We start from the raw sequence: 26,100 nt of genomic DNA, 5'->3' as shown, positions 1-26,100 counted from the left end.
CTATGATATCACCACAACCATTCATCTTAATTCAGCTTCCAAAGATAATTTCGCCTATGAAAATGAAATATATTCTTCTTTCGAAAAACGAGAAAAAAATCTTAAAACCATGTCCACTGTCACTAAAAATGAATGTCATTAGGAATTTTCGATAGATTTTTTTAATAAACTTCATATCATAGCATCATCTCATAAAAGAGAAAAATATGGAAAAATAATTCATGCTTATCTAAGTATTTAATTTCAGAATTATTTCGCTTTCCTAAACCTTGGCAATGCCTTGTTAAAATTATGAAATTCGAAAAAGGCAAACACTTAAGCTTTCCCTCCTTCGAATTTATAGCTGCTGGCAATGATATGGTAACTTGTCTAAATTTAATCTTCTTTATCACATGTAGTATGTTCAGCTCTGTTTTTACAGCACCCTTATACTGAGTACACTTGAATAATATACGAGTTAGCGCAATTATGCCCGAAGTAAAAAAGCACCATATCAGATACTTGTATGTGGAACTGTGTTGCGGCATACGTTATGGAAATTTAGTATCACCAGTTTTTTTCCCAAAATCCTTGCGAACTTTTCCATACACTGTATGATGTTAGTTTCCAGGTTTATTTTTCTCGTTTTTATTTTTGTCAACATTTGGCTCAAAAGCGACAAAACAAATATAATCATGACACTCATCAAGTTGTACAAATGAGGCCATCATTTTGCCTCTATCCCTATATGTACATGTACATCTTTATACCAGCACTAGAGATTGTGTCCTACTTTCTAAAACTAACATCAAAATGGGTCTATGAATTATTCAGGGGGAAATTGGGGTTTGACGTAAAATAAACAAGATTTCCATTTATTTTGCAATCATATGAAAAAGAATATAAATTTAAAAGTCTCAATTTATTATTTTTCATATATTGTAGATAGGAACTGCAATTTGATAAGATTTTGAAATATTAGCTAATGTAAAAAGTGGTGTACAACCGACCACCCCTAATATGACATTAGTTATCTATCGCAGCTACAATAAAATCACACTTTGTGCCAAATTCATTAAAAACAAATATTACTAATGAATAAGTTAGTGTCATCTTTGTCAAATTCGGAGGTAAGTTTGTGTAACAACGGAAGTGATCAATTGAGACCGAAAATTACTTCGATCGATCTGAGTAGACAGTTTTTTCTGGTCGGAGACTATGAGGCTTGAAGGTTATCAAGTTCGTTCAAATATGTAAGCTGGGTTTCAAGTCTATTTTTTTTTTTTTTTTTTTGAATTTGTGGAAAATTGTATGCCTTTTGGAACATATAGGGCTTTACCTACAACCACAGAAGAAATGTGATTACCTAAAACATGAGCATAGTGTTACTTTATGAAGAATATCAACGTGTGTGTTGTCATAGTTTGTCGGGTCTTATAAAAGGCAAAGCAAGGTACCATGTGTAGGATTTATACATTACTTTTGTGCATTGGTACGTATGACTACTGTAGTAGGCTGAAAACAAAGCTACTAGATACCCATACGCACCCCAGTACACAAACCATATTAGATTTTCATAGAATTTTATTTTACAAAACAAATAGAAATTTCCGTCAAATACTAATTTAATCAGCTTATTTTCCATGAATATTATTACAATTACAAAGCAATTCGGATATTACTATCGTACATTAGTACTGAGATTACTCCAATGATGAAAAAAAAAAACTACAGATCCACATACATGCTAGATTTTTATATGAAATGTAAATTTAAAAAATTTCACCATGGGTTTACTGAACTGCCTGAATCTATTCTGATAATGGGTTGATAGTTTTGCTGCAAGAAGAGGATGCTGATGAGGAATGTGGTAATTCCGAAACGTGCATCCATCCAACCATTTTGCAGTCTATAGGGCTTTGACCAAATAAATTTTACAAACATTATTTTCCTCTGTTGGTTAAGCTACTCTTGTAGTTTAGTCAACACAATGGTTTTAAAGCTGAGATCAAAACAACAAATATGATTTTAAAAAAACATTAAAAATTTCTATCAAATATTCATTTTGAATAGAGTACCTTAAATCTAATGAGCTTCACATTGGAGGATAGTAGAGCTCAGACCCCATATTGTTGGTCGAGGTGAAATTCTGAGTCGATCTAGTGATTTCCGTCCGTCCATCCGTTGAAATCACACTAACTTCCGAACGAAACCAGCTATCGAAAACTTGGCACAAGTAGTTTTTATTGATGTCAGTTGGATGGTATTGCAAATTTAGTTTGAGGTTCCCCTTGGAGGGTCAAACTTTGTCCGATCCGTTTACAATTAGTTACATGATCTTAGGATATGACCTTTAACGATAAAAAAAATTGGTCCATATCGGTACATAATTATATATAGCCCAATAAACCAGTCCCCAGATTTACATTTTGGAGCCTCTTGGAGTAGCACATTTTATCCGATCCACTTAAAATTTGGTACATGGTGTTAGTAAAAGACCTCCAACAATTATGAAAAAATTGGTCCATATCGCTCTATATTTATTAGCCTCCATATAACCCGATCCCCAGATTTGCATTTTTCTATGGAAAATTTTGTCAACTTGTTTATACCCTGCGCCACATTGTGGAACAGGGTATTAAAAGTTAGTGCATATGTTTGCAACACCCAGCAGGAGACGAGATAGACACATGGTGTCTTTGGCAAAAATGCTCAGGGTGGGCTTCTGAGTCGATATAGCCATGTCCGTCTGTCTGTGAACACATTTTTGTAATGTGTTTTGGCTTAGTATATAACCCTATTGGTTTTGGAAGAAATCGGTTCAGATGTAGATATAGCTCCCACATATATATTTCGCCCGATATGGACTTATATGGCCCCAGAAGCCAGAGTTTTACCCTAATTTGCTTAAATTTTTGCCAGAGTTTTACCCTAATTTGCTTAAATTTTTGCACAAGAAGAACAATTTCTACTATAGTTAAGTGTGCCAAATTTTATTGAAATCGGTTCAGATTTAGATATAGCTCCCATATATATCGTTCGCCCGATATGGACTAATACGGTCCCAAAAGCCAGAGTTTTACCCCAATTTTGCTTGAAATTTTGCACTAGGAGTACAATTATTAGTGTAGTCAAGTGTACCAAATTTTATTGATATCGGTTCAGATTTAGATATAGCTCCCATATATATCGTTCGCCCGATTTACACTCATATGACCACAGTGGCCAATCTTTTACTCCGATTTAATTGAAATTTTGCACAGGGAGTAGAATTAGCATTGTAGCTATGCGTGCCAAATTTGGTTGAAATCGGTTCAGATTTAGGTATAGCTCCCATATATATGTTTTCTGATTTCGACAAAAATGGTCAAAATACCAACATTTTCCTTATAAAATCGCCACTGCTTAGTCGAAACGTTGTAAAAATGATTCTAATTTCTCTAAACTTCTAATACATATATATCGAGCGATAAATCATATATAAACTTTTGCGAAGTTTCCTTAAAATCGCTTCAGATTTAAATGTTTTCCATATTTATACCCTTCTCCACACTGTGGAACAGGGTATTATAAGTTAGTGCATATGTTTGCAACACCCAGAAGGAGACGAGATAGACACATGGTGTCTTTGGCAAAAATGCTCAGGGTGGGCTCCTGAGTCGATATAGCCATGTCCGTCTGTCCGTGAACACATTTTTGTAATCAAAGTCTAGGTCGCAGTTTTAGTCCAATCGACTTCAAATTTGGCACAAGTATGTGTTTTGGCTCAGAATAGATCCCTATTGATTTTGGAAGAAATCGGTTCAGATTTAGATATAGCTCCCATATATATATTTCGCCCGATATGGACTTATATGGCCCCAGAAGCCCGAGTTTTACCCTAATTTGCTTAAAATTTTGTTGAAATTTTGCACAGGGAGTAGAATTAGCATTGTTGCTATGCGTGCCAAATTTCGTTGAAATCGGTTCAGATTTAGATATAGCTCCCATATATATGTTTTTCTGATTTCGACAAAAATGGTCAAAATACCAACATTTTCCTTGTAAAATCGCCACTGCTTAGTCGAAAAGTTGTAAAAATGACTCTAATTTTCCTAAACTTCTAACACATATATATCGAGCGATAAATCATAAATAAACTTTTTCGAAGTTTCCTTAAAATTGCTTCAGATTTAAACGTTTCCCATATTTTTTTACTAACATTGTGTTCCACCCTAGTGCATTAGCCGACTTAAATCTTGAGTCTATAGATTTTGTAGAAGTCTCTCAAATTCTGTCCAGATCGAGTGATATTTAAATGTATGTATTTGGGACAAACCTTTATATATAGCCCCCAACACATTTAACGGATGTGATATGGTATCGAACATTTAGATCTACAAAGTGGTGCAGGGTATAATATAGTCGGTCCCGCCCGACTTTAGACTTTCCTTACTTGTTTTTTACTTACATTGTGTTCCACCCTAGTGCATTAGCCGACTTACATTTTGAGTCTATAGATTTTGTAGAAGCCTATCAAATTCTGTCCAGATCGAGTGATATTTAAATGTATGTATTTGGAACAAACCTTTATATATATAGCCCCCAACACATTTAACGGATGTGATATGGTATCGAAAATGTAGATCTACAAAGTGCTGTGACTTTAGACCAGGGATCCGGAGCGGTCCATTTTTTTCGCTCCGCTCCGCTCCCGCTCCGGAGAAAAAAAAACCGCTCCGCTCCTCGCTCCGCTCCGAGAAAAAAAAAATCGCTCCGCTCCGCTCCACGCTCCGCTCCGCTCCTCTTCGAGAAAATTATAGTACAAACATTGTATTATTTGTTCAATTGAGTTTTATTTTATTTAGAAAAATCGGGCGGTACATATATGGGAGCTATAGCTAAATCTGAACCGATTTCGATGATTTTTTGCACATATAGTTAGTGCTATAGAAGATTACATTTCGCCAATTGAGTAAGATCGGTTGATAAATAAGGGTTTTATGACCTAATTTGACAAAATCGGGCGATACATATATATGGGACCTATATCTAAATCTGAACCGATTTCGATGAAATTTTCAGACTTAAAGGGTGATACAGAAGATTATTTTGTGCTAAATTTGACGACGATCGGTTAGTAAAAAAAGTGCAACGTGACCCCATTTGTCGAAATCGGGCAATACATATATATGGGAGCTATATCTAAATTTGATCCGATTTCTTCCAAATTCAATAACGTTCGTCCTTGCGCCCAAAAAAACTCCCTGTACCAAATTTCATCAAAATCGGTTAATAATTGCGACCGAAATCCTGTGAACAACAAATACATGGACAGACGGACGGATGGACGGACGGACGCCAAGCGCTAGATCGACTCAGGAGGTGATTCTGAGTCGATCGGTATATATTTTATGGGGTCTAAAATCAATATTTCTTGTAGGCACATTTTTTGACAGATCAAACTTATTATACCCTAACCACTATGTGGTTTAGGGTATAATGACTTTAAAACAATGTGTTGAAATATTTTATTAATTTTGAAGATTTTTTCAGAAATATTAAATCCATTTTGACTTCATTAAAATGAAATTTGCATTCATGTTAGGATACACATTTTTATGTCGAATCACTTAGCTATAAGGACAAACAGACATCATTGAAAAGTTTAGAGACTTTTAGACAAGGAAAAACTTTATTTCAGAGAAATACGTCTTCTATTCTAAGCAAAATTCGTATTCGTATTTTAAGCATGTGAAATATTTGGCCTCCCGACAATATTCTTTGCGGTGCACCATCTACTATTTAATATGTGATAGAAACCAAATTTATGAAAATGGCCCAAAGTGGACCAAATTCTGTTTGATCTGACCATCGGACCAAATTTAAAAATTAGAAATCTTTTGGACCAATTTTGGTCCGATCGGACCAAAACGGCAACGCTGATTGGAATTGAAAGTCTATACACAGAGTAGAAGTAACTACTCTCCGAAAGTTTTTTTTTTTTGTTTTGCAACAGACGTAGAGAAGAGGTTTTGTTATATTTGTAATGTGTGTGTGTGTATGTTTATGTTTGCAACAACCTCCATCGACATCAGTCCTTGGTATACCCACGAATATTCTTACTCAGATCTAGTGTTACCTAATTTCGCTTTTTCCCCCTTTATTGTATAATAAATGTATATGCGCACATTTTTCAACCAAAATTGAAACTATCCATAATTTTAATTAAATTTTCGAGAACTAATATCAGAAATAAGAGAATGCTAGGTATAGTACAATAGTAAAGCAAATGTGAATGAAAACAAGTATATACGGCCGTAAGTTCGGCCAGGCCGAAGCTTATGTACCCTCCATCATGGATTGCGTAGAAACTTCTTCTAAACACTGCCATCCAGAATCGAATTACTTAAATTGCGGTAACGCTTGCCGATGGCAAGGTATCTTAAAACCTCCTAACACCATCTTCTAAATTGTATGTAAGTCCATACGTGGTATATATCAAATCAAAAAAGATCGATCCAATACGTATATAATTCAGTTTGACAAAGTAGACATAAAATTTTGACAAAATTTTCTACAAAAATAAAATTTTCACAAAATTTTCTACAGAAATAAAAATTTTGACAAAATTTTCTATAGAAAGAAAATTTTGACAAAAATTTCTACAGAAATAAAATTTTAACAAAATTTTCTATAGAAATAAACTTTTGACAAAATTTTCTATAGAAATAAAATCTTGGTAGATTATTTTTGGCTTAGAAATAAAATTTTGGTAGATTATTTTTGGCTCTAGTGGCAACCATGATTATGAACCGATATGGACCAATTTTTGTGTGATTGGACCAATTTTGGTATGGTTGTTAGCGACCATATACTAACACCACGTTCCTAATTTGAACCGGATCGGATGAATTTTGCTCCTCCAAGAGGCTCCGGAGGTCAAATCTGGAGAACGTTTTATATGGGGGCTATATATAATTATGGACCGATATGGACCAATCCTGGCACGGTTGTTAAAGATCATATACTAACACCATGTTCCAAATTACAACCGGATTGGATGAAATTTGCTTCTCTTGGAGACTTCGCAAGCCAAATCTGGGGATCGGTTTATATGGGGGCTATATACAATTATGAACCGATGTGGACCAATTTTTGCATGGTTGTTAGAGACCATATACCAATATCATGTACCAAATTTCAGGCGGATCGGATGAAATTTGCTTCTCTTTGAGGCTCCGCAACCCAAATCTGGGGATCGGTTTATATGGGCGCTATATATAATTATGGACCGATGTGGACCAATTTTTGTACGGTTGTTAGAGACCATATTCCAATACCATGTACCAAATTTCAGCCGGATCGGATGCAATTTGCTTCTCTTTGAGGCTTCGCAAGCCAAATCTGGAGATCAGTTTATATGGGGTCTATATATAATTATGGACCGATGTGGACCAATTTTTGAATGGTTGTTAGAGACCATATACCAACATCATGTACCAAATTTCAGCCGGATCGGATGAAATTTGCTTCTCTTTGAGGCTCCACAAGCCAAATCTGAGGGTCCCTTTATATGGGGGCTATACGTAAAAGTGGACCGGTATGGCCCATTTTCAATACCATCCGACCTACATCGATAACAACTACTTGTGCCAAGTTTCAAGTCGATAGCTTGTTTCGTTCGGAAGTTAGCGTGATTTCAACAGACGGACGGACGGACGGACATGCTTAGATCGACTCAGAATTTCACCACGACCCAGAATATATATACTTTATGGGGTCTTAGAGCAATATTTCGATGTGTTACAAACGGAATGACAAAGTTAATATACCCCCATCCTATGATGGAGGGTATAAAAAGCATGCCCGGTTCCAAAGATTTTGTCTTTACTTTAACAGTTTGGGTATTAATTCCGAGCCATAGAAGCGGAGAATATAAGTAAGGATACTTTAAAGACGTAATTCTCTTTTAAATTTGGGGGTTATGTACTTGCTTCTAGGAAGCAAATGTTAATTTTTAATTTTTTTTAGATTTTTTTTCGTCAGTTGTTATCAAAATCCTTTAAAAAGGAGTTAACGAGTTATTTTTTTTCCATATTAAGACTCGACTTCCAGTAGAAATTATGCTATGTTTCAAGTAAAAAGCGTCTTTAAAATAAAGTGTTGAAAAACATGTCTTATTTGTTTAACGATTTTTTGCTTTGTAGGCAAGATGCAAAAAGGAAACAAATTTAAAGACAATTTTATTAATTTTAAAGAATTTTTCTTAATTATTAAAGTCACGTTGACCTTACCTCAAAAATTGTATCTTTCATGTTATGATACACATTTTTAAGTAAAATCACTTAATTATAAGGACATTACAACTTCATTCAAAAGTGTATTGCCTTTTGGACAAGAAAAAAAACTTTATTTTAGAGAAATGCGTCTTCCATGTTAAGCAAAATTTGCATTCTTATTCTAAGGACATGGAATCTTTGACTTCACGACAATATTTTTTTCAGTGTAGAAAACTAAAAATTAAATATAAATAAGATCGTTTAATTGCATTTATTTGACGTTCATTACAAACATCTTTGTAGTAATACGGGATGAAATTGATCGAAAGTACTGTTGTTACTTTTACAACACATACTAGATATATATTTTGACATTTGCCGTTTTTGAAAACAATTACTAAAAAACACGTTGTGTTTTCCCCAATGTACGTACGTACAAAAATACATATCGCACATTTTAAACGTTTACTCACACTACGCTAAGTACTAGCTAAATTTGAAATTACCTACACAGTGGAATTTCAAAGTTACACATTTCATTCAAGTAATATTTTATTCGGAGCGGAGCGGTTTTTCATTTGGAAACCGCTCCGCTCCCGCTCCGCTCCGGATTTTAAAAATACCGCTCCCGCTCCGCTCCCGCTCCGGCAAAAAAAGGGCTTGCTCCGCTCCGCTCCACGCTCCGCTCCGCTCCGCTCCGGATCCCTGCTTTAGACTTTCCTTACTTGTTTTTTATAGAAAATTTTTATCAAAATTTTGAATTTGAAATGTGTCAAAATTTTATTTTGCAAAATCTACCATAACATCAAGACTTATTTCTACCAACCTGCAAACACTAAAAAAATACAAGTTTTCATAAAATTCTACCAACTCTGGCAACCGTGGTTGGATCCCACACAATTTGTCAGTAAGAGTAAGCCAAGTTTAAGTAAGATCGGTTGATAAATAATGTTTTACACCCAAATTTAGCAAAATCGGGCGATACATATATGTTATATGTGAGGTATATCTAAATCTAAATCGATTTCCATTAAATTTTTCAGACTTGAAGGGTGATGAAAAGGATTAATTTGTGCCAAATTTGACGACGTTCTTTTAGTAAAAAGTACCATGTAACTCCATTTGTCGAAATCGGGCGATACATATATTGGAGTTATATCTAAATTTGATCCGATTTCTTCCAAATTCAATAAAAATTCATCGTTGTTCCCAAAACCACCCTATACAATTTCATATAAATCGGAATCCTGTGAACAATAAACACATGGACAGACGGACGGACACCAAGCGCTAGATCCACACATGAAGTGATTCTGAGTCGATCGGTATATATTTTATCCAGTCTAAATCAATATTTCTGGTAGACACATTTTTGGCAGATTAACGATATTATTTATACCCCACTATGTGGTTTAGGGTATAAAAATGCTAAATCTAATCTGGAAAAATTGCGAATTTTTGAAACTATTTGGGGTCAAATGTTTCCGATCATAAAATCATAAAAAATTATAAAAATTATTTATTTGGCAAAATATTACAAAAATATGTAATTCACATCCAAATAAGTGAATTCGAAAGCTTCACTTAAGAAGTGCTGCAAATTCAATTCAACGGCTGTTGAAATGGTAGACATCCGTTCTATGACAAGCCCATGTTAAATTCATCGATTCTGAGATGATGTTCTTGTTTATCACTTCCGTATCCAAAAAGAACATTCTCACTACTTTTTTCGACGTTTTTATACCCTCCACCATAGGGTATATTAATTATCATTCAGTTTGTAACACATCGAAATATTGCTCTAAGACCCCATAAAGTACACGCAAAGAAAAAAAAAAACGTTTGGAAAACGTGTACCGAAAACGTTTTTCTTTTGTTAGAGTTTTTTGAATTGCTTCGAAAATTTTAAACTTTTATCACCAAAAAAATTCGTTTGTTACAAAGTTTTTATTTTTTCAATAAAAAAAAGTTATTTTTGAAACAACAACAGAGTCCATTTCGTTTATATCAGACACTGTTCTTTTCTGACTTTTGGTCTTTAATAAAACACATTTTACAGTTCAAAATTTAATATAGTTGTTGAACATTTTTTCAAAATCTTCCGAACATATGTATAATGTATGTAAAAAAAAAAAAAAAAAAAAACAAAAAAAAAAACATTGGTCGAAGCCGGGATCGAACCCACGACCCTTGGCATGAGAGTCAGACGTAGCAACCACTGCTCCACGGTGCTAAACTAAATGTTTGTTTCTGTTAAATAAACTTTGTTTATTCGGTTCGTGGGCGCCGCAAGCTATGCTATATAAATATAACTTATATGGATAATTATCTATTGATGACCATAACAGGTACATAGCTCAGTGGTTAGTGTGTTGGCTTACAAAGTGCATGGTCCGCGGTTCGATTCTCCGTCCAGGCGAAAGGTAAAAAAATTTTAAAAATTTATAAATTCGTATAATTTCTTCTACATTGTTGGTATTACAGGAAAAGGTGTTAAGAACTAAAAAAACTCGTGGATGTGAGAAAGATGTGAGGGAAAATGCAATTAGCAAGAAAAATTTTTTTTTAGTTAGTCTTTATGAAATTGTTGTTACATCCTGGAAAAGAATAAATGTTTATCACAAAAAGTATATACTTTTCTTCCAAATACACTTCCTTACAGCGAAAAGCAAATAAGAAACGAACTTTGTTTGTCTAAAATTTCGTTTGGGAGGAAAGAATTATTTTTTTGCGTGTATATATATTCTGGGTCGTGGTGAAATTCTGAGTCGATCTGAGCATGTCCGTCCGTCCGTCTGTTGAAATCACGCTAACTTCCGAACGAAACAAGCTATCGACTTGAAACTTTGCACAAGTAGTTGTTACTGATGTATGGGCCATATCGGTCCACTTTTACGTATAGCCCCCATATAAACGGACCCCCAAATTTGGCTTGCGAATCCTCTAAGAGAAGCAAATTTCATCCGATCCGGCTAAAATTTGGTACATGGTGTTAGTATATGGTCTCTAACAACCATGCAAAAATTGGTCCACATCGGTCTACTTTTACGTATAGCCCCCATATAAACCGATCCCCAGATTTGACCTCCGGAGCCTCTTGGAAGAGCGAAATTCATCCGATTCGGTTGAAATTTGGTACCTGAAGTTAGTATATGGTATCCAACAACTATGCCAAAAGTGGTTCATATCAGTCCATAATTATATATAGCCCCCATATAAACCGATCCCGAGATTTGGTTTTGGAGCCTTTTGGAGAAGCAAATTTCATACGAGTCAGTTGAAATTTGGTACATTGTGCTAGTATATGGCCGTTAACAACCATGCCTAACTAGGTCCATATCGGTCTATAGTTATATATAGCCTTCAGATAAATAGATCCCCAATCACACAAAAATTGGTCCATTTCAAGTTCATAATTGTATATAGCCCCATATAAGCGACCCCCATATTTCAATTCTGGCTCTCTACGTATTGTCTAATAGATACTACGTATGGACTAACTCACAATTTAGAAAACGATGTTAAGAAGTTTTAAGATACAACAACCCAAGTAATTCAATTGTCGATGACAGTCTTTCGTAGAAGTTTCTACGCAATCCATGATGCAGGGTACATAAGATTCGGCCTGGCCGAACTTACGGCAGTATATACTTGTTCTTTTATTGCTGGGAAGATTGAGCTTCAAAAAGTCACTATTTTAAATAATGTGTAAAATAAAATCGTACATATACGAGTATATTTTATATTAGTGCACACAAACAATTTTTTCTCACGAAATTAATTGATCCAATTAATTTCTAATTGAAATGTCTTCAATCACAGAAATTAAAAAAGTAATTGATCCAATTAAATAATTAATTGATACTATTAATTTTTGTGATTGCTTTTTTAATTGAGTTTTTTTTTAACTCAATTAAGACTTTAATTTGAAAAATTTTCGTGACATTTTATTTCTGTGTGCGTTAAACGTTAACTTAATAAAATTTAAAGTTCCAATGGAATCAATCCTGGATTTAAAAAAATGTTAACAATGCCATAGTGGACAATTTAGTTGGCATACCATAAGGCGAATTATTTGTAGTACGTCTCTTAATGCCCTACACTGATGTGTTTTAAAAAAATGCCCACAAGTTTTTATGTGGCAGTGCAAACAGACACACCACTCACACACACACACACACACACACACACACAAGTATCTACTCACACTCGCTTTGTATGCTAATGACACAAGTCAAGTAGAAAATAATAAGTGTAATAAGAACACAATGAAATATTAAAACAACAATCGGAGTAACTTGACTACAAATGGTCGACACAACTCATCAAATGTCAAAATATTTGCAAACATAAACATCCGCATGCACATATAAAACACAAGCACACGCACTCACACAAAAAAGTCACCCACAGCAAAAGACAAACATGAAGAACTTTTCTTTCGTTTTGATTGCTGCCTCAAAGGACTCAATAAACAACAAAGCGAGAAATAAACAACACCAATAATAGTAGCAGCTAAACAAATAACAGCAAAAAAAAAAAACAACTATGGACATGGAGAGAGAAATAGAGACAGTTAGTCACAGAATTACTGACAGTTACCCAAGGCGTAGGCAGACAAACAATAGTCATCCTAATGACAAACTAAATATGGTAGTTGGTGGATATGAAAGACGGAGAGATGAAAAACAAATATCCGATGTAAAGTGAGACGTTAAAAACAAATGAAGGAAGCCATCAAAATAAAACAATAAAAAACAAAAGATGAAATGAATACCACACACACCCGCACACACATACACGTAAATATGCAAATACATATGTAAATACCAAATTACACAGCCACACACACACAAACTCAGAGACACTTGCTAAAGACTCGAAACCTAAACGAGCGTGAATGAGGCAGACTACAAATATTGCTTGGAAGCATATGAATGGTTAATGGAGTCATAAGTAATAAATGAGAGCACAACGTCATGACAAGAGGGCAACAGCAACAAAAACAAATATAGAAGACGATTAGAGAGTGTAGCTATATAAGGACCATAAGTGACACTAAAAATATTAAAAAAATAAACAACACACAATACTTTTATATAAAAACAAAGCACTATACACACACATACACTTACATCGCCATACCCTGATGAAGGCATGTGAAATGTGAAAATTAATATGGGTGTTAACAGGCAAACAAAGCACACATATGGTAGCACACATGTTTTTTTTTTGGTATTTGATTTTGTGTGGGTATGTGTTTTTGTATGAGTGTGTGTGTGTGTAGAGAAAAAATGTAAATGGGTAGACAAACAAAAGCAATCACAAAAACGTTAATGGCTATCTTTTGATAAAATCATCCAACTAAGGAGTGAACATATTCTAATCAACTTTGTTGGGAAAACAATCAGCAAATAATGAAAAAGGAAGGATTCATCACAATTTTTAAGAAATTTCATTTAACCCATTAACGCCCAAAATGAAACTGCCGGACAAACATTGATTTTATGGGTTTTTATTAAATCAGTAAAGACTAAATAAAAATATTTAAATAAAAAATTGACACTTTTTACAAAAAAACATGTCCCCATATGGGAACATTAGGCAGAATAAATATGAAATTCTCAAAAAATCTCCATTACCTGGCAGTACAATTTTAAACTTTTTATTATAAAAAACATAACAGTTATTATATGCGAAGAATTAGAAGAATAATAGATCCTTGGTACACATAAAACTATTTTCAGTATTTTACGAAATTTATCCGAATAATAACAAGAAGATACGGCCGTAAGTTCGTCCAGGCCGAATCTTATGTACCCCCCACCATGGATTGCATAGAAATTTGTACTAAAGACTGTCATCCACAATAGAATTACTTGGTTTGCGGTAACACTTGCCGATGGCAAGGTATCTTAAAACTTATTAACACCGCGTTCTCAATTGTAAGTTAGTCCTTACGGGGTATATATTAAACAAAAAAGGCCGATTAAATACGTAAATAATTCAGTTTAACAAAATTTTCTATAGAAATAAAATTTTGACAAAATTTTCTATAGAAATAAAATTAAGACAAAATTTTCTATAGCAATAAAATTTGACAAAATTTTCTATAGAAATAAAATTTTTACAAAATTTTCTACAGAAATAAAATTTTGACAAAATTTTCTATAGAAATAAAATTTTGACAACATTTTCTATAGAAATAAAATCTTGACAAAATTTTGTATAATAATAAATTTTTGACAAAATTTTCTATAGTAATAAAATTTTGATAAAATTTTTTATAGTAATAAAGCTTTGACAAAATTTTCTATAGAAATAAAATTTCGACAAAATTTTCTATAGTAATAAAATGTTGACGAAATTTTCTATAGTAATAAAATTTTGACAAAATCTTCTATAGAAAAAAATTTTGTAGATCATTTTTAGGGATCGGCTATATATAACTATAGACCGATATGGACCAATTTTGGCATGGTTGTTAGCGGCCATATACTAGCGCAATGTACCAAATTTTACCACGTACCAAATTTCAACCGGATCGGATGAATTTTGCTCTTCCAAGGGGCTCCGGAGGTCAAATCTGGGATCGGTTTAAATGGGGGCTACATATAATTATGGAACGATATGGACCAAATCCCGCATGATTGTCAGAGATTATATACTAACACCACGTACCAAATTTCAACCGAACCGAATGAATTTTGCTCATCCATGAGGCTCCGAAGGTCAAATCTGGGGATCGGTTCATATGAGGGCTATATATAATTATGGACCGATGTGAACCAAATTTTGCATGGTTGCTACAGACCATATACTAACACCATGTACCAAATTTCAACCGGATTGGATGAAATTTGCTTCCGCAAGCCAAACCGGGGGATCGGTTTACATGGGGTATATGGGGCTACATGTATTTATGGACCGATGTGGACCAATTTTTGCATAGTTGTTAGAGACCATATAGTTACACCATATACCAAATTTCAGCCGGATCGGATGAAATTTGCTTCTTTTTGAGGTTCCGCAAGGCAAATCTGGGGATCGGTTTATATGGGGGCTGTTAGTGTGTATGGGTAAAAAGATCAACCTGTGGAATGTAGAATCTCTTGAGCCGAAACAAAGTCAACTATTCTGGGAGAATAGTCGGCTTTGTACTCCAGATGATATGATTTGGAAGAAACAAACCAATATGGATGCAATGGAACGAAAGAAACAAGAAAACAAATTGATTTCAGATCGATGGAATACAATTGGATTTATTTCTTCAACTTTGACGTCTTACCAGTATGGTCGATAAATTCAAACAGAAAAGATATACTTATTTTTCTACGGAAATAAGACCTGAGATATGGTTTGACATTGTGGTGAATTTACTTTGACATTTACAAAATAATTTATCGATCACAGTGAAAAGTATCTATCGACTATTTGGGTATTTGTAAATCCCATAAAGGGATTCAGTAGTGAAAAAATTAATTTTAGTCGGGAAGTGTTCTTAAGTGTTTATGTGGCATAAACATTAGCGCCCGCCTTGCAGGACGCCTGCAAACCAAAACAAAGATTGATTTTCAAACCATATCTTAAGTGGTCATGTAAATATGCATTAATGATTTTTAATTTTTCTTTTCTAATTACTAGAAGTAATTTTCATGCTTAATTTACAATATGGAATATATTATTGATACGGAAAAATAATTCAAATTTTTTTTTTTTTTTAATATATATATGTATATAAATGTAATCAATGGAAAATGTGATGGACAGTTCACGTTTTCATTTATTCTCTAAGAATCAGTGCATTCTTCAGTGGGTTTTCATTTGACAAAAAATTAAAAATAAATTATAAAAAAAAGAACTAATTAACTGGAGCAGGTACCGTAAAGAGACCAACCATAAATAGTGTTTTGGGCTGTTGGCAACCCAGCTCTATGTATGAAACCCTCGCTTATTATGCGTGCGTACACATCTACACCCAATATAATAGAAATTGGACCGGACTTGTAAAATTCCTTATCCGCCAACAGAAGATTCGAAAAATGCTTAGTACATGATGACGAAATTGTTTTACTTGGTGTATGAACCGATATGCGATTATTGACTTTTAACACGGTTTCAATATAGATATCGGAGTCGTAGGTAGACATCAGCGAAAGTGGACAAATTGTTTCTTCGTCTAAAGATAATGTGGTTAATCCAAGTTTGTCTACAACCTTTGAAGATATGCAACTAGATTTCGATCCGGAATCTAAAAGGCATCTTAGAGTATTATTTCCATTTTTAGTGGCAACACATACCAAAACAGTCGGGAGCAATGTAACTGAATTTTGCTTTAATATTGCCGATAGCGATGTACTTGCTGAATTGGATGATGTCGGTGCACTTGCTGCTATTTGAGGTTTTTTGGCAAGAGTTGGGCTGGAAGAAGACGATTCTGGTGCTGATTTGCGTTGCTTTCGCTGGGTTTCCCTTAGTCTTGTATGTGTGTGTAGCAATGTATGATGAGCTTTTGTGCAATAATGGCACCCAGTTGTCGTAAAACAGGTATTCCCTGAATGTTCATGTGCCAGACAGTTTTTGCAGTATCCATATTTATTTACGATCTCAAGGCGCTTGACGGTGTTCATATTCAAAAACCGTTTGCATTTTCGCAATGGATGGGGACATCTACATAAGCGGCATATATATGAATTGGTCTTCTTCTTTCCATGATTATTTGTGTTGCTGTTCTGAGTTTTCTTAGTGGCACGCATTGTCGGACTATAAGCAGATCGGAATTCTTACGTTTGAAATGGGTTTATGGTCGCAGTGATATGAGGAGTGCTATTTAGGGTGTATTGTCAAACGGAAGGATGACGAGCTTCGTGATTGGGCGGGTTACCATGCCCTTTTGCGTAACGACTTCCGCAACTCTGACCCGATTGTCGGTTCCTGTATAGACCTTCTTGACTCTCCCCAAACGCCAACAATTTGGAGGTAGATTTTCCTCTCGAATAACTACCATAGTATTTTCTTGTAGATTTTCTGTTGGCCGTTTCCATTTATTCCGCTTGTGCAGTTCTTTAAGGTATTCTTCTTTCCAGCGAAGGCAGAAGTGCTGGTGGATTACCTTAAGTCGTTGCCAGCGGTTAACTATGGACATTGGATTTTCATGAGTAGATGGATCGATGGGAACTAAAAGTGGTGACCCTATTAAAAAGTGTCCAGGAGTTAGAGCGGACAGATCTGTTGGTTCCTGGGAGCAAGGAGAAATAGGACGCGAATTTAAACATGCCTCAATTCTTGCCAGGAGGGTTTGAAATTCTTCAAAAGTATGTTTGAAATTCGCTGCCCCTTTTTTGAGATGAGCTTTAAAGCTTTTCACCCCAGCCTCCCACAGCCCACCCATGTGCGGGGCACCTGGAGGAATGAAGTGCCACGTAACATTCTGGTGGGCATAATTCGAAGTGATAAGACGATTGGATGTTAGGAGAAAGTCTTTTGCAAGAGTTTTGGATGCTCCTACAAAATTTGTCCCATTATCGGAATACAAATGTAGAGGACATCCACGGCGAGAAACGAACCTACTAAAAGCGCCTAAAAATGCAGCCGTTGAGAGTTCGGATGTAGCTTCCAAGTGGATCGCCTTTGTGGAAAAACATACAAAGACACAAGTATAACCTTTCGAAATGCGACATGCTCGACCGGAATATGACTTAATGTCAAAAGGACCCGCAAAGTCTATGCCGGTGTGAGTGAAAGGACGTGAGTATTCTGCTCGTTGAGGCGGCAGAGCGGACATTAATTGAGTTTGGCATTTGTGTTTATAAAGTGTACATGGCTTACACTTATTTATCGTAGTTTTTATGAGATTTTTTGCTTTAGGTATCCAATACTGTGCTCTGATCAGTTTTAGCATTAATTGGTTGCCTCCATGAAGAGAAATTTCGTGGATGAAGCGAACCAGTAGCCGGGAATACTGACAGTTATAGGGAATTATAATTGGATGTCTTTCATTGTATGTTAGAGCTGGCGAATTTGATAGTCGACCACACACGCGCATTAGGCCCTCATTATCCACAAATGGATTCAAACTAAGAAGGGTACTAGAAGTTGCAATACGCTTCTTGGCGGAAAGTGCCTGGTACTCATTGGGATAGTATGCCTTTTGGCAAATAATTTGCAAGCGCTTCTGTACCGTAACAACTTCAAAGGTGGAAACATCCTTAGTTGGCTTATGAAAGTTGGATTTAAACTTGGGATGTGTTCGATAAAAGAATCGATATATGTATGCAATCACTCTAATCGCTCTTGATAGTGAAGAAAACTTGTCCAGGAGATCATTAAACTCAGTGAAATATGAAAAATTTACTTTTATTGCTTTTCTTTCCAAGTCGATATCTGGCGTGATTAAGTGATTAAAAATTGGCCAACAATCATCGGAATTTCTAAGAAATTCTGGTCCTTGCCACCAAAGTTCATTTTCAATGAGGTCTTGTGGGAGTAAACCTCGACTAGCAAGGTCAGATGGATTGAGTTCAGATACAACGTGATGCCATTTGTGTGGTGGAACAATTTGAATTATTTTGGATACCCTATTGGCAACAAAAGTAGCCCAAAAACAAGGAGGCTTTGACAACCACGAAAGAACTATTGTTGAGTCGGTCCAACAATCTACTGAAAATTCATTTAAATTAAGTTGAGGAATAATATGGTCTATCATTTCGGCGAGCAATGTCGCGCCACATAACTCCAGTCTTGGAATCGACAGAGTTTTTATTGGGGCAACTTTGGTCTTGGAAGCAACCAAATGAGTGGATATGGAATTTCGGTTTTTTATTCGGATGTACAATGCCGCAGCGTATGCTTTTTCTGACGCATCGCTGAAACCATGGAATTGTACCTTACTCTCAGGGCAATAATCGAACCATCTTGGAATTTTAATGGAATTAATATAAGGATAATTGATTTGAAAAGTATTCCACTTTTTCAAGGACTCGTCCGTTATCCTTTCGTCCCATCCCGTGCCATCAATCCATACTTGTTGCATAATAATTTTAGCCACAATAATGCATGGTGACAGCCACCCAACGGGATCAAATAATTTCGAAATCTGTGATAATATTTCTCTTTTGGTGTATGTCGAGGAAGAAGGAAAATTTTGGACAAAAAAGAATGAGTCGGATAAAGCATTCCAACGGATGCCAAGAGTTTTGGCAGTACTGGAGTCATCGAATTCTAAAAAGTCCGCATTTAGTAAATCGGATGGTGGAATGTCGTATAAGATAGCCTTGGAATTAGATGTCCATTTTCGCATTTCAAAACCAGCTGATTTCAAAGCCAAAATCAGTTGGTTTCTAGATTCAATAGCTTCTGAAATTGAATGTGAGCCGGCCAATGCGTCGTCAACATACATGCAATTGCGAAGGATTTCACTAGCCTTTGGATATTGAGATTGGACATCATCAGCCAACTGTATCATTGTACGTATGGCCAAGTAAGGCGCACAATTTACACCAAAGGTGACAGTTTTAAGTTCAAAATCTTCTAAATCTTTGTCCTAAAAAGGATACGTTGGAAGCTTGTTTGATTCGGATCCACCAGAATCTGGCGATACATTTTGGTTATATCACCATTGAATACATATCGGAAGAATCGCCAATTGAGGATAAGTGTGATAAGTTCGTTTTGTAAAATTGGGCCTGTATAAAGTAAGTCATTCAAGCTTACTCCATTCGAAGATGGAGCCGAAGCATTGAAAACGACTCGGACCTTAGTGGTAACACTTTCAGGCCTTATTACCGCATGATGCGGTAGGTAATAATTCTTGGAATCCTCATATAAATTAGAAGGGAAAACTTTAGACATATGCTTCAGTGAAATATATTCTGCAAGGACATTGTCATATTCATCCTTAAAGGCAGGAGTACGAATAAGACGGGCCTCATTTCGAAAATACTGGGCCATTGCAATTCTCCTAGATTGAGCAATGTCAATATCCTTTGGATACGCTTCTTTAAAAGGAAGTGATACAATATATCGTCCCTCTTCGTTTCTTCTTGTTGTGTGGACATATAAGCTTTCACAAAATTGGTCAGATGATGAAGTAAATTTCTTCCTGGGAAGATCTTCCACCTCCCAAAAACGTGAAATCTCCTTATCCAGTGAGATTTCACAAAAATAGGATAAAATCGTGGGAGAAAAATTTGTGGAAGGATTTGGAATAGGCCCTGTCAAAACCCATCCGAATACAGTTTCTTGGGCCATTAGTGACCCGCAAATTTGCAGCTTTAGGCCTGGAAGAATTATTGATGGCAAAATGTCCCCCCCCTAAAAGGATATCGATTTTGGAGCTTTCAAAGAATTTTGGATCAGCAAGAGGAATATTTGGAAGAGCTGAAAGTGTGCCAATGTCGAAAGTACTCGACGGAAGATTTCCTGAGAGATGAGGAACCACAAGTGCTGAGGCAAAAATTTCTATGGTGTCATCAGTGTTAGAGCATAGTAGGAATGAACATTCCTTTTGTACTGACGCTGATATTGTATGATTTAATCCCGAAATCTTAGCATTGGTATGTTTGAATGGAAGTTTAAGTAAATTAAAAAGTCTCCGCGAGATAAAAGTTCCCTCTGATCCCGAGTCAACTAAAGCCCTTTCAGTGTATGTTAGGTCATTGTGCTTAATTCTTACTAAAGCAGTTCCCAGTAAAACACCACGAGAACTAGTCGAAAAACAAGCATTAATTATCCCACTTCCTGATGCAGTAGTGGACTGTAATACTGTTGATGTAGAAGGATGTGGGCATGTATTTGAATCAGAATTTAGACCAGTATTAGATTGGCCACTCTGTGGTTTATGGAGAAGAGAATTATGTTTCTTATGGCATACACGACAGGAATATTTGCTCTTGCAGTCTTTGACTGTGTGGGATGAAGAAAAACAGTTTATACACAAGTTCTTGGATTTAATCTCTGTAAATCTTTGGTTTGGATCAAATTTGAGGAACTTTGGGCACAGACGAATTACGTGAGCCTCTTTTGGGCATAGGAAGCATTTTGGTTCCGACACCTTGGTCTGAAACGACTTTACATTTGAGGAATTTGCTCGATTGTGGGGTTTTCCCATTAGAGATTTGGATTTAGTAGTAGAATTCGACTCCTGTTTCCGAATCTCCGATACAGACTCTAATGTCTTATGGCGATTCGTCAGGAAGTCATCTAATTCGGCCCACTTCGGAATGACTGTTTTATCTGAGAGCGTTTGCTCCCATAAAGTTAAAGTGGAGTCTGGAAGTCGATTGGAGCATATAAATGTAAAAATAGGGTCCCACGTATCGACTTGGATATTATATTGTTTGAGAAGGGAGATGCATGTATTCATGTCCCTTTGAAGTTTTTTCAATGCTGTTCCAGATTCCGAAGTGATAGGTGGAAGGCCAAACAAATTCTTCAGCTGAATGTTCACAAGAACTCTCTGGTTCTCATAACGAGCAGAAAGATTATTCCATGCAATTTCGAAGTTATCGTTAGTAAGAGGGAATTTGCTCACGATATCGTGGGCCTCCCCCCTCGTTCTCTGATTGAGATGGAACAATTTCTCAACAGAGCTCAGCCTCGGATTATTCAGACATACTGCCTTAAATATGTCCCTAAATGTTGGCCATGCTGAGAAATCCCCTGTGAAAGTTGGAATCTCACACGGGGGTAACTTGAAGCCATTCGGGGCTTCGGGAACGTGAATGTGATGGGAAGTCGTGGACTGAGGAACTGGACTTGCATTGGGAGGAGACTGGTCTAATAAAATTTCACGTAGGCGTGCACTACATCGACAATAAGATGCATATGTACTTCTATACTTCGCCTTAACCGTTTCCAACTCGGAAGCCCTCTTATCATCGCCCGATGTATCCCCCTGCTCACCACTTGTCCTCGCTTCAATATCTTGGAGACATTTATCATACGAATGCTTGACCTTTTCCCACAACGGCTTCAATTCTTCCATATGGGCTTCTATGAGAAAAGATGACGACAATGGAGTATTCTTGTCGTTAAGGTTGGCTTCGAAGTCCACCAACCTATCTGAATCACGGATGAACTTATTGAGGGACATTGTAACAAATTATAAGATATATACAATCAACGAAAATAAAAATTCGACACTATTTTGGACGAACTTTTCGAATAAAACGAATACCGTTGAAAATATTTAAAAAAATCAACCAAAAGAAATGGAACACAGATTCTCTATACCAATTTACGATTTATGACTCAAATTTGAAATACCATTAAAATCCCACAAAACGTATGTGATGCCCGCGGAATAAATGGATAGAAAAAATAAAATATAGCAAAATAAATATATTTTCAAAACCCAATAGGAAGTTATGAATAAATCCAAGAAAATAAAACATTATGAATAAGTAGCATGCGATAAAAAAAATAAAATTAAAAAAACGTAAGGAAAATTTTACGACTACGACTAATACGATTTTCCCTTCCAGAAATTGTAAAAACGTAAGTTGCGACAACCCTACAAATTTACCATCGAAAAGAAAAAATAAAAAGAGATATTATGTATTCAATAGATAAAAGATTGAAAAGATTCGTAAATGTCGCGATATCAGCTGTTTAAGAATCACAACAAAATGCAAAAATATAAGGCCGTTGAAAAAATGGAATTTCCAGTTTGCCTTCTCCTACTTCCAGAAGAGTTCCACAATAGTGGATCTTAAGAGAACGAGAGAGTGGATGGGGCCTGCGCAGTAAGAAAACTGTAGGTATGGTTGAGTGTGTTGGTGATGAAAAAGAAATGGGAACACTAGGAGAGAGGGTTCTTAAAGCTGCGCTATAGATATGAAGACAGATGGAGAATACGAAAAGAATTAAACTCACAAAGCGTGGGCTAACTACGGAGCTGCCTCCTCAACTGCGACTGATTTATTTTGAAAACAAACAATGAGTTGTAATGGATAGCAACATATGATACTAAATCACAAACCTTTCCCAGATTAACCATTAGCAAAAATCGCTCAATAGCTTTCAACTACTCACAAAAAAATAAGTAAATTAAAATCGAATATAAAATTATTGATATTGGGCGCAATTTCATATAAAATCAGAGCGATTACTTGTTTCGTGAATAATTTATTTAATAGAAAAAAAAATATATATTATGCTCAATAATAAATATTTTATAATAATTAAAGTATTTAAAATATTTAAGCAATACTATCAACTAAATCAAAAAAAAGTGCTGTAAAATGTATTATACGGGGAATTAGTGGGATCACTGTAACTATGTTTATAATAGTCTCACAAAGCAGACTTGTAGACTAGTAGAAACGGGTTAGAAGGAGGGAAGGGGTAGGCAATTGTGATGGAGACAGAGTGAACAAAATATTTTAGTGTCTACTGTTGGTGAAGCCTAAGGAATGGGTAGCGGGGGTGTGATGTTAAATAGCGGCAAAGGCGAAATCAAAGTGAGAGAGTATTATAGTTGTTGGGCAGTGAGGAGAAATAGGGGAATATGGATCACTGTAAAGGAAAAATGGAACATAGTCATAGCATTATAACAGAGCCGTGTATAGATCTACAGAAGGCGTCTGTTATGAACATGTGCTGTTAGGGAATTTTACAGAGCACGTTTTTCGGTTCACAGAATACGACTTACGCTTCAATCAAAGTTCCTTTACGAATGCTACGGGCCAATTTTCCTTTCTCTACTTCAGTTCTTTTTAGCGGATGATATGCAGTGTCTCATTTACCTTTAAGCTTTTTAATTCTTCTCCCAGAATATGTACTTGCGTCACTTGTTAACACAAGTAGAGCAGTATTTATTTCCTTTTCTTCGTTTGATTTATAGTGATTTTAGTTCGCATGCACTTTTAGGTTTTAATTTTATACGTTTTACTTTTTTTTTAACAATAACTTCTTTTTACTCAATATTTTAATAAATTTTCTAAATTTAATTACGGAGCTCGTAACCACACTGAATAGCACTAGCAGAATGAAATGAAGAATAAATGGAAAACGTCAACTAACCTGTTTGATGTTTGGTGATGACGATGATGATGAGAATAACTGGTATGTGGAATCGATTTCTCAGAGAGCAATTATTACAAGAGTCGATGGAATCCACGGGAGCGAATCCGTCTCGAACTGGACCAAAAATGTTAGTGTGTATGGGTAAAAAGATCAACCTGTGGAATGTAGAATCTCTTGAGCCGAAACAAAGTCAACTATTCTGGGAGAATAGTCGGCTTTGTACTCCAGATGATATGATTTGGAAGAAACAAACCAATATGGATGCAATGTAACGAAAGAAACAAGAAAACAAATTGATTTCAGATCGATGGAATACAATTGGATTTATTTCTTCAACTTTGACGTCTTACCAGTATGGTCGATAAATTCAAACAGAAAAGATATACTTATTTTTCTACGGAAATAAGACCTGAGATATGGTTTGACATTGTGGTGAATTTACTTTGACATTTACAAAATAATTTATCGATCACAGTGAAAAGTATCTATCGACTATTTGGGTATTTGTAAATCCCATAAAGGGATTCAGTAGTGAAAAAATTAATTTTAGTCGGGAAGTGTTCTTAAGTGTTTATGTGGCATAAACAGGGGCTATATATAATTATGGACCGATGTGGTCCATAATTATGGACCACATCTATGCAATTTTTGCATGGTTGTTAGAGACCATATACCACCACCATGTACCAAATTTCAGCCGGATCGGATGAAATATGATTCTCTTAGATGCTCCACAAGCCAAATCTGAGGATCCCTTTATATGGGGGTTATACGTAAAAGTGGACCGATATGGCCCATTTGCAATACCATCTGACATACATCAATAACAACTACTTGTGCCAAGTTTCAAGTCGATAGCTTTTTCGTTCTAAAGAAATAAAATTTTGGCAAAACTTTCTTTAGAAATAAAATTTTGAGAAAATTTTCTATATTGTAAAATTTTTGAGAAAATTTTCTATACAAATAAAAGTTCAACAAAATTCTCTATAGAAGTACATTTTCTATAAAAGTTTAAATTTGATAAATATTCTATACCTTTGACAAAATTTTCTATAAATTCAAAATCTTTAAAATTTTTAATTACTATCAAAATCCACTGTGAATAAGTTCTCCCATTTTGTAGAAGTAGTAACATTCCCTTATTTGTGCAAACCTAAATTGTTATTTTTGTTGTTTTTATTTCAACTTAAAACCATACGTTGACTAAACTAAAAGAGTAGCTTAAGCATGAGAGGAAATAAAGACTGCAAGATGGTTGGCCATCACGTTTCGGAGTTACCGCATTCCTCCTCAGCATCCCCTACACACAAAAATTGTTTTTCTGATTCAATCACGAATTGATCCAATTAATTTTTTTAATTGAAATGTCTTCAATCACAGAAATGATAGTGTCAATTAAACATTAATTGAAAGTGAATTACAAAAGTAATTGATCCATTAATTGATTTTTGTTTCTATTAAACATTTGTTGAATCAATTAAATTTTTAATTGAATATATTTTTAAAACTCAATTAAGACTTTAATTGGAATTTTTTGTTTGTTTACTTGCTTGAAGAACCAACAAACAATAAAAAACAAAACAAGTAAAATCGTTATAACATTAAAAATTTAACACATTTGCACTTCAAGGGATATTTATATACCCAAACAATTGTCGCTATAAGAAGAGATTAAAATACATAACACAGCAAATATTGAAATAAATTTCTAAAATAAAATAATATATCCCATCACTACTAACAACAAAAATTTATCAAAAACTGCAAAATAAAGGTAATTTTAAAATTTGGTAGATTTTTTAAAAATTTTCTTCAAATTTTGGTAGATTATGTT

General features: G+C 35.1%; 1 protein-coding gene across 1 annotated transcript; it reads right to left on the bottom strand.

Moving 5' to 3' along the window:
• Nucleotides 1-17,070: 17,070 nt before the first annotated feature.
• Nucleotides 17,071-22,332, bottom strand: LOC142235120 (uncharacterized). Its single transcript, XM_075306374.1, has 4 exons — nucleotides 21,250-22,332; nucleotides 20,497-21,069; nucleotides 19,953-20,378; nucleotides 17,071-19,782 (listed from the first exon to the last, which is right to left on the bottom strand). Exons 1-4 carry the CDS (start codon nucleotides 22,330-22,332, stop codon nucleotides 17,071-17,073), a joined length of 4,794 nt encoding a protein of 1,597 aa, XP_075162489.1.
• Between the last annotated feature and the right edge of the window lie 3,768 nt (nucleotides 22,333-26,100).

The sequence above is a fragment of the Haematobia irritans genome, chromosome 1 (assembly GCF_050003625.1).
Source record: "Haematobia irritans isolate KBUSLIRL chromosome 1, ASM5000362v1, whole genome shotgun sequence".
Taxonomy (NCBI): Eukaryota; Metazoa; Arthropoda; class Insecta; order Diptera; family Muscidae; genus Haematobia; species Haematobia irritans.
Note: the sequence above shows the minus strand (reverse complement) of the source record. Positions and strands in the feature narration are given on the sequence as shown.

Coding starts and splice junctions, on each gene's coding strand:
- LOC142235120 (XM_075306374.1), bottom strand. CDS start 22,332: ATGTCCCTCAATAAGTTCATCCGTGATTCAGATAGGTTGGTGGACTTC. Junction 20,379..20,496: donor CTAAAGCTGCAAATTTGCGG/GTCACTAATGGC, acceptor TCACTGGATAAG/GAGATTTCACGTTTTTGGGA. Junction 19,783..19,952: donor CGGCTCCATCTTCGAATGGA/GTAAGCTTGAAT, acceptor TATCCTTTTTAG/GACAAAGATTTAGAAGATTT.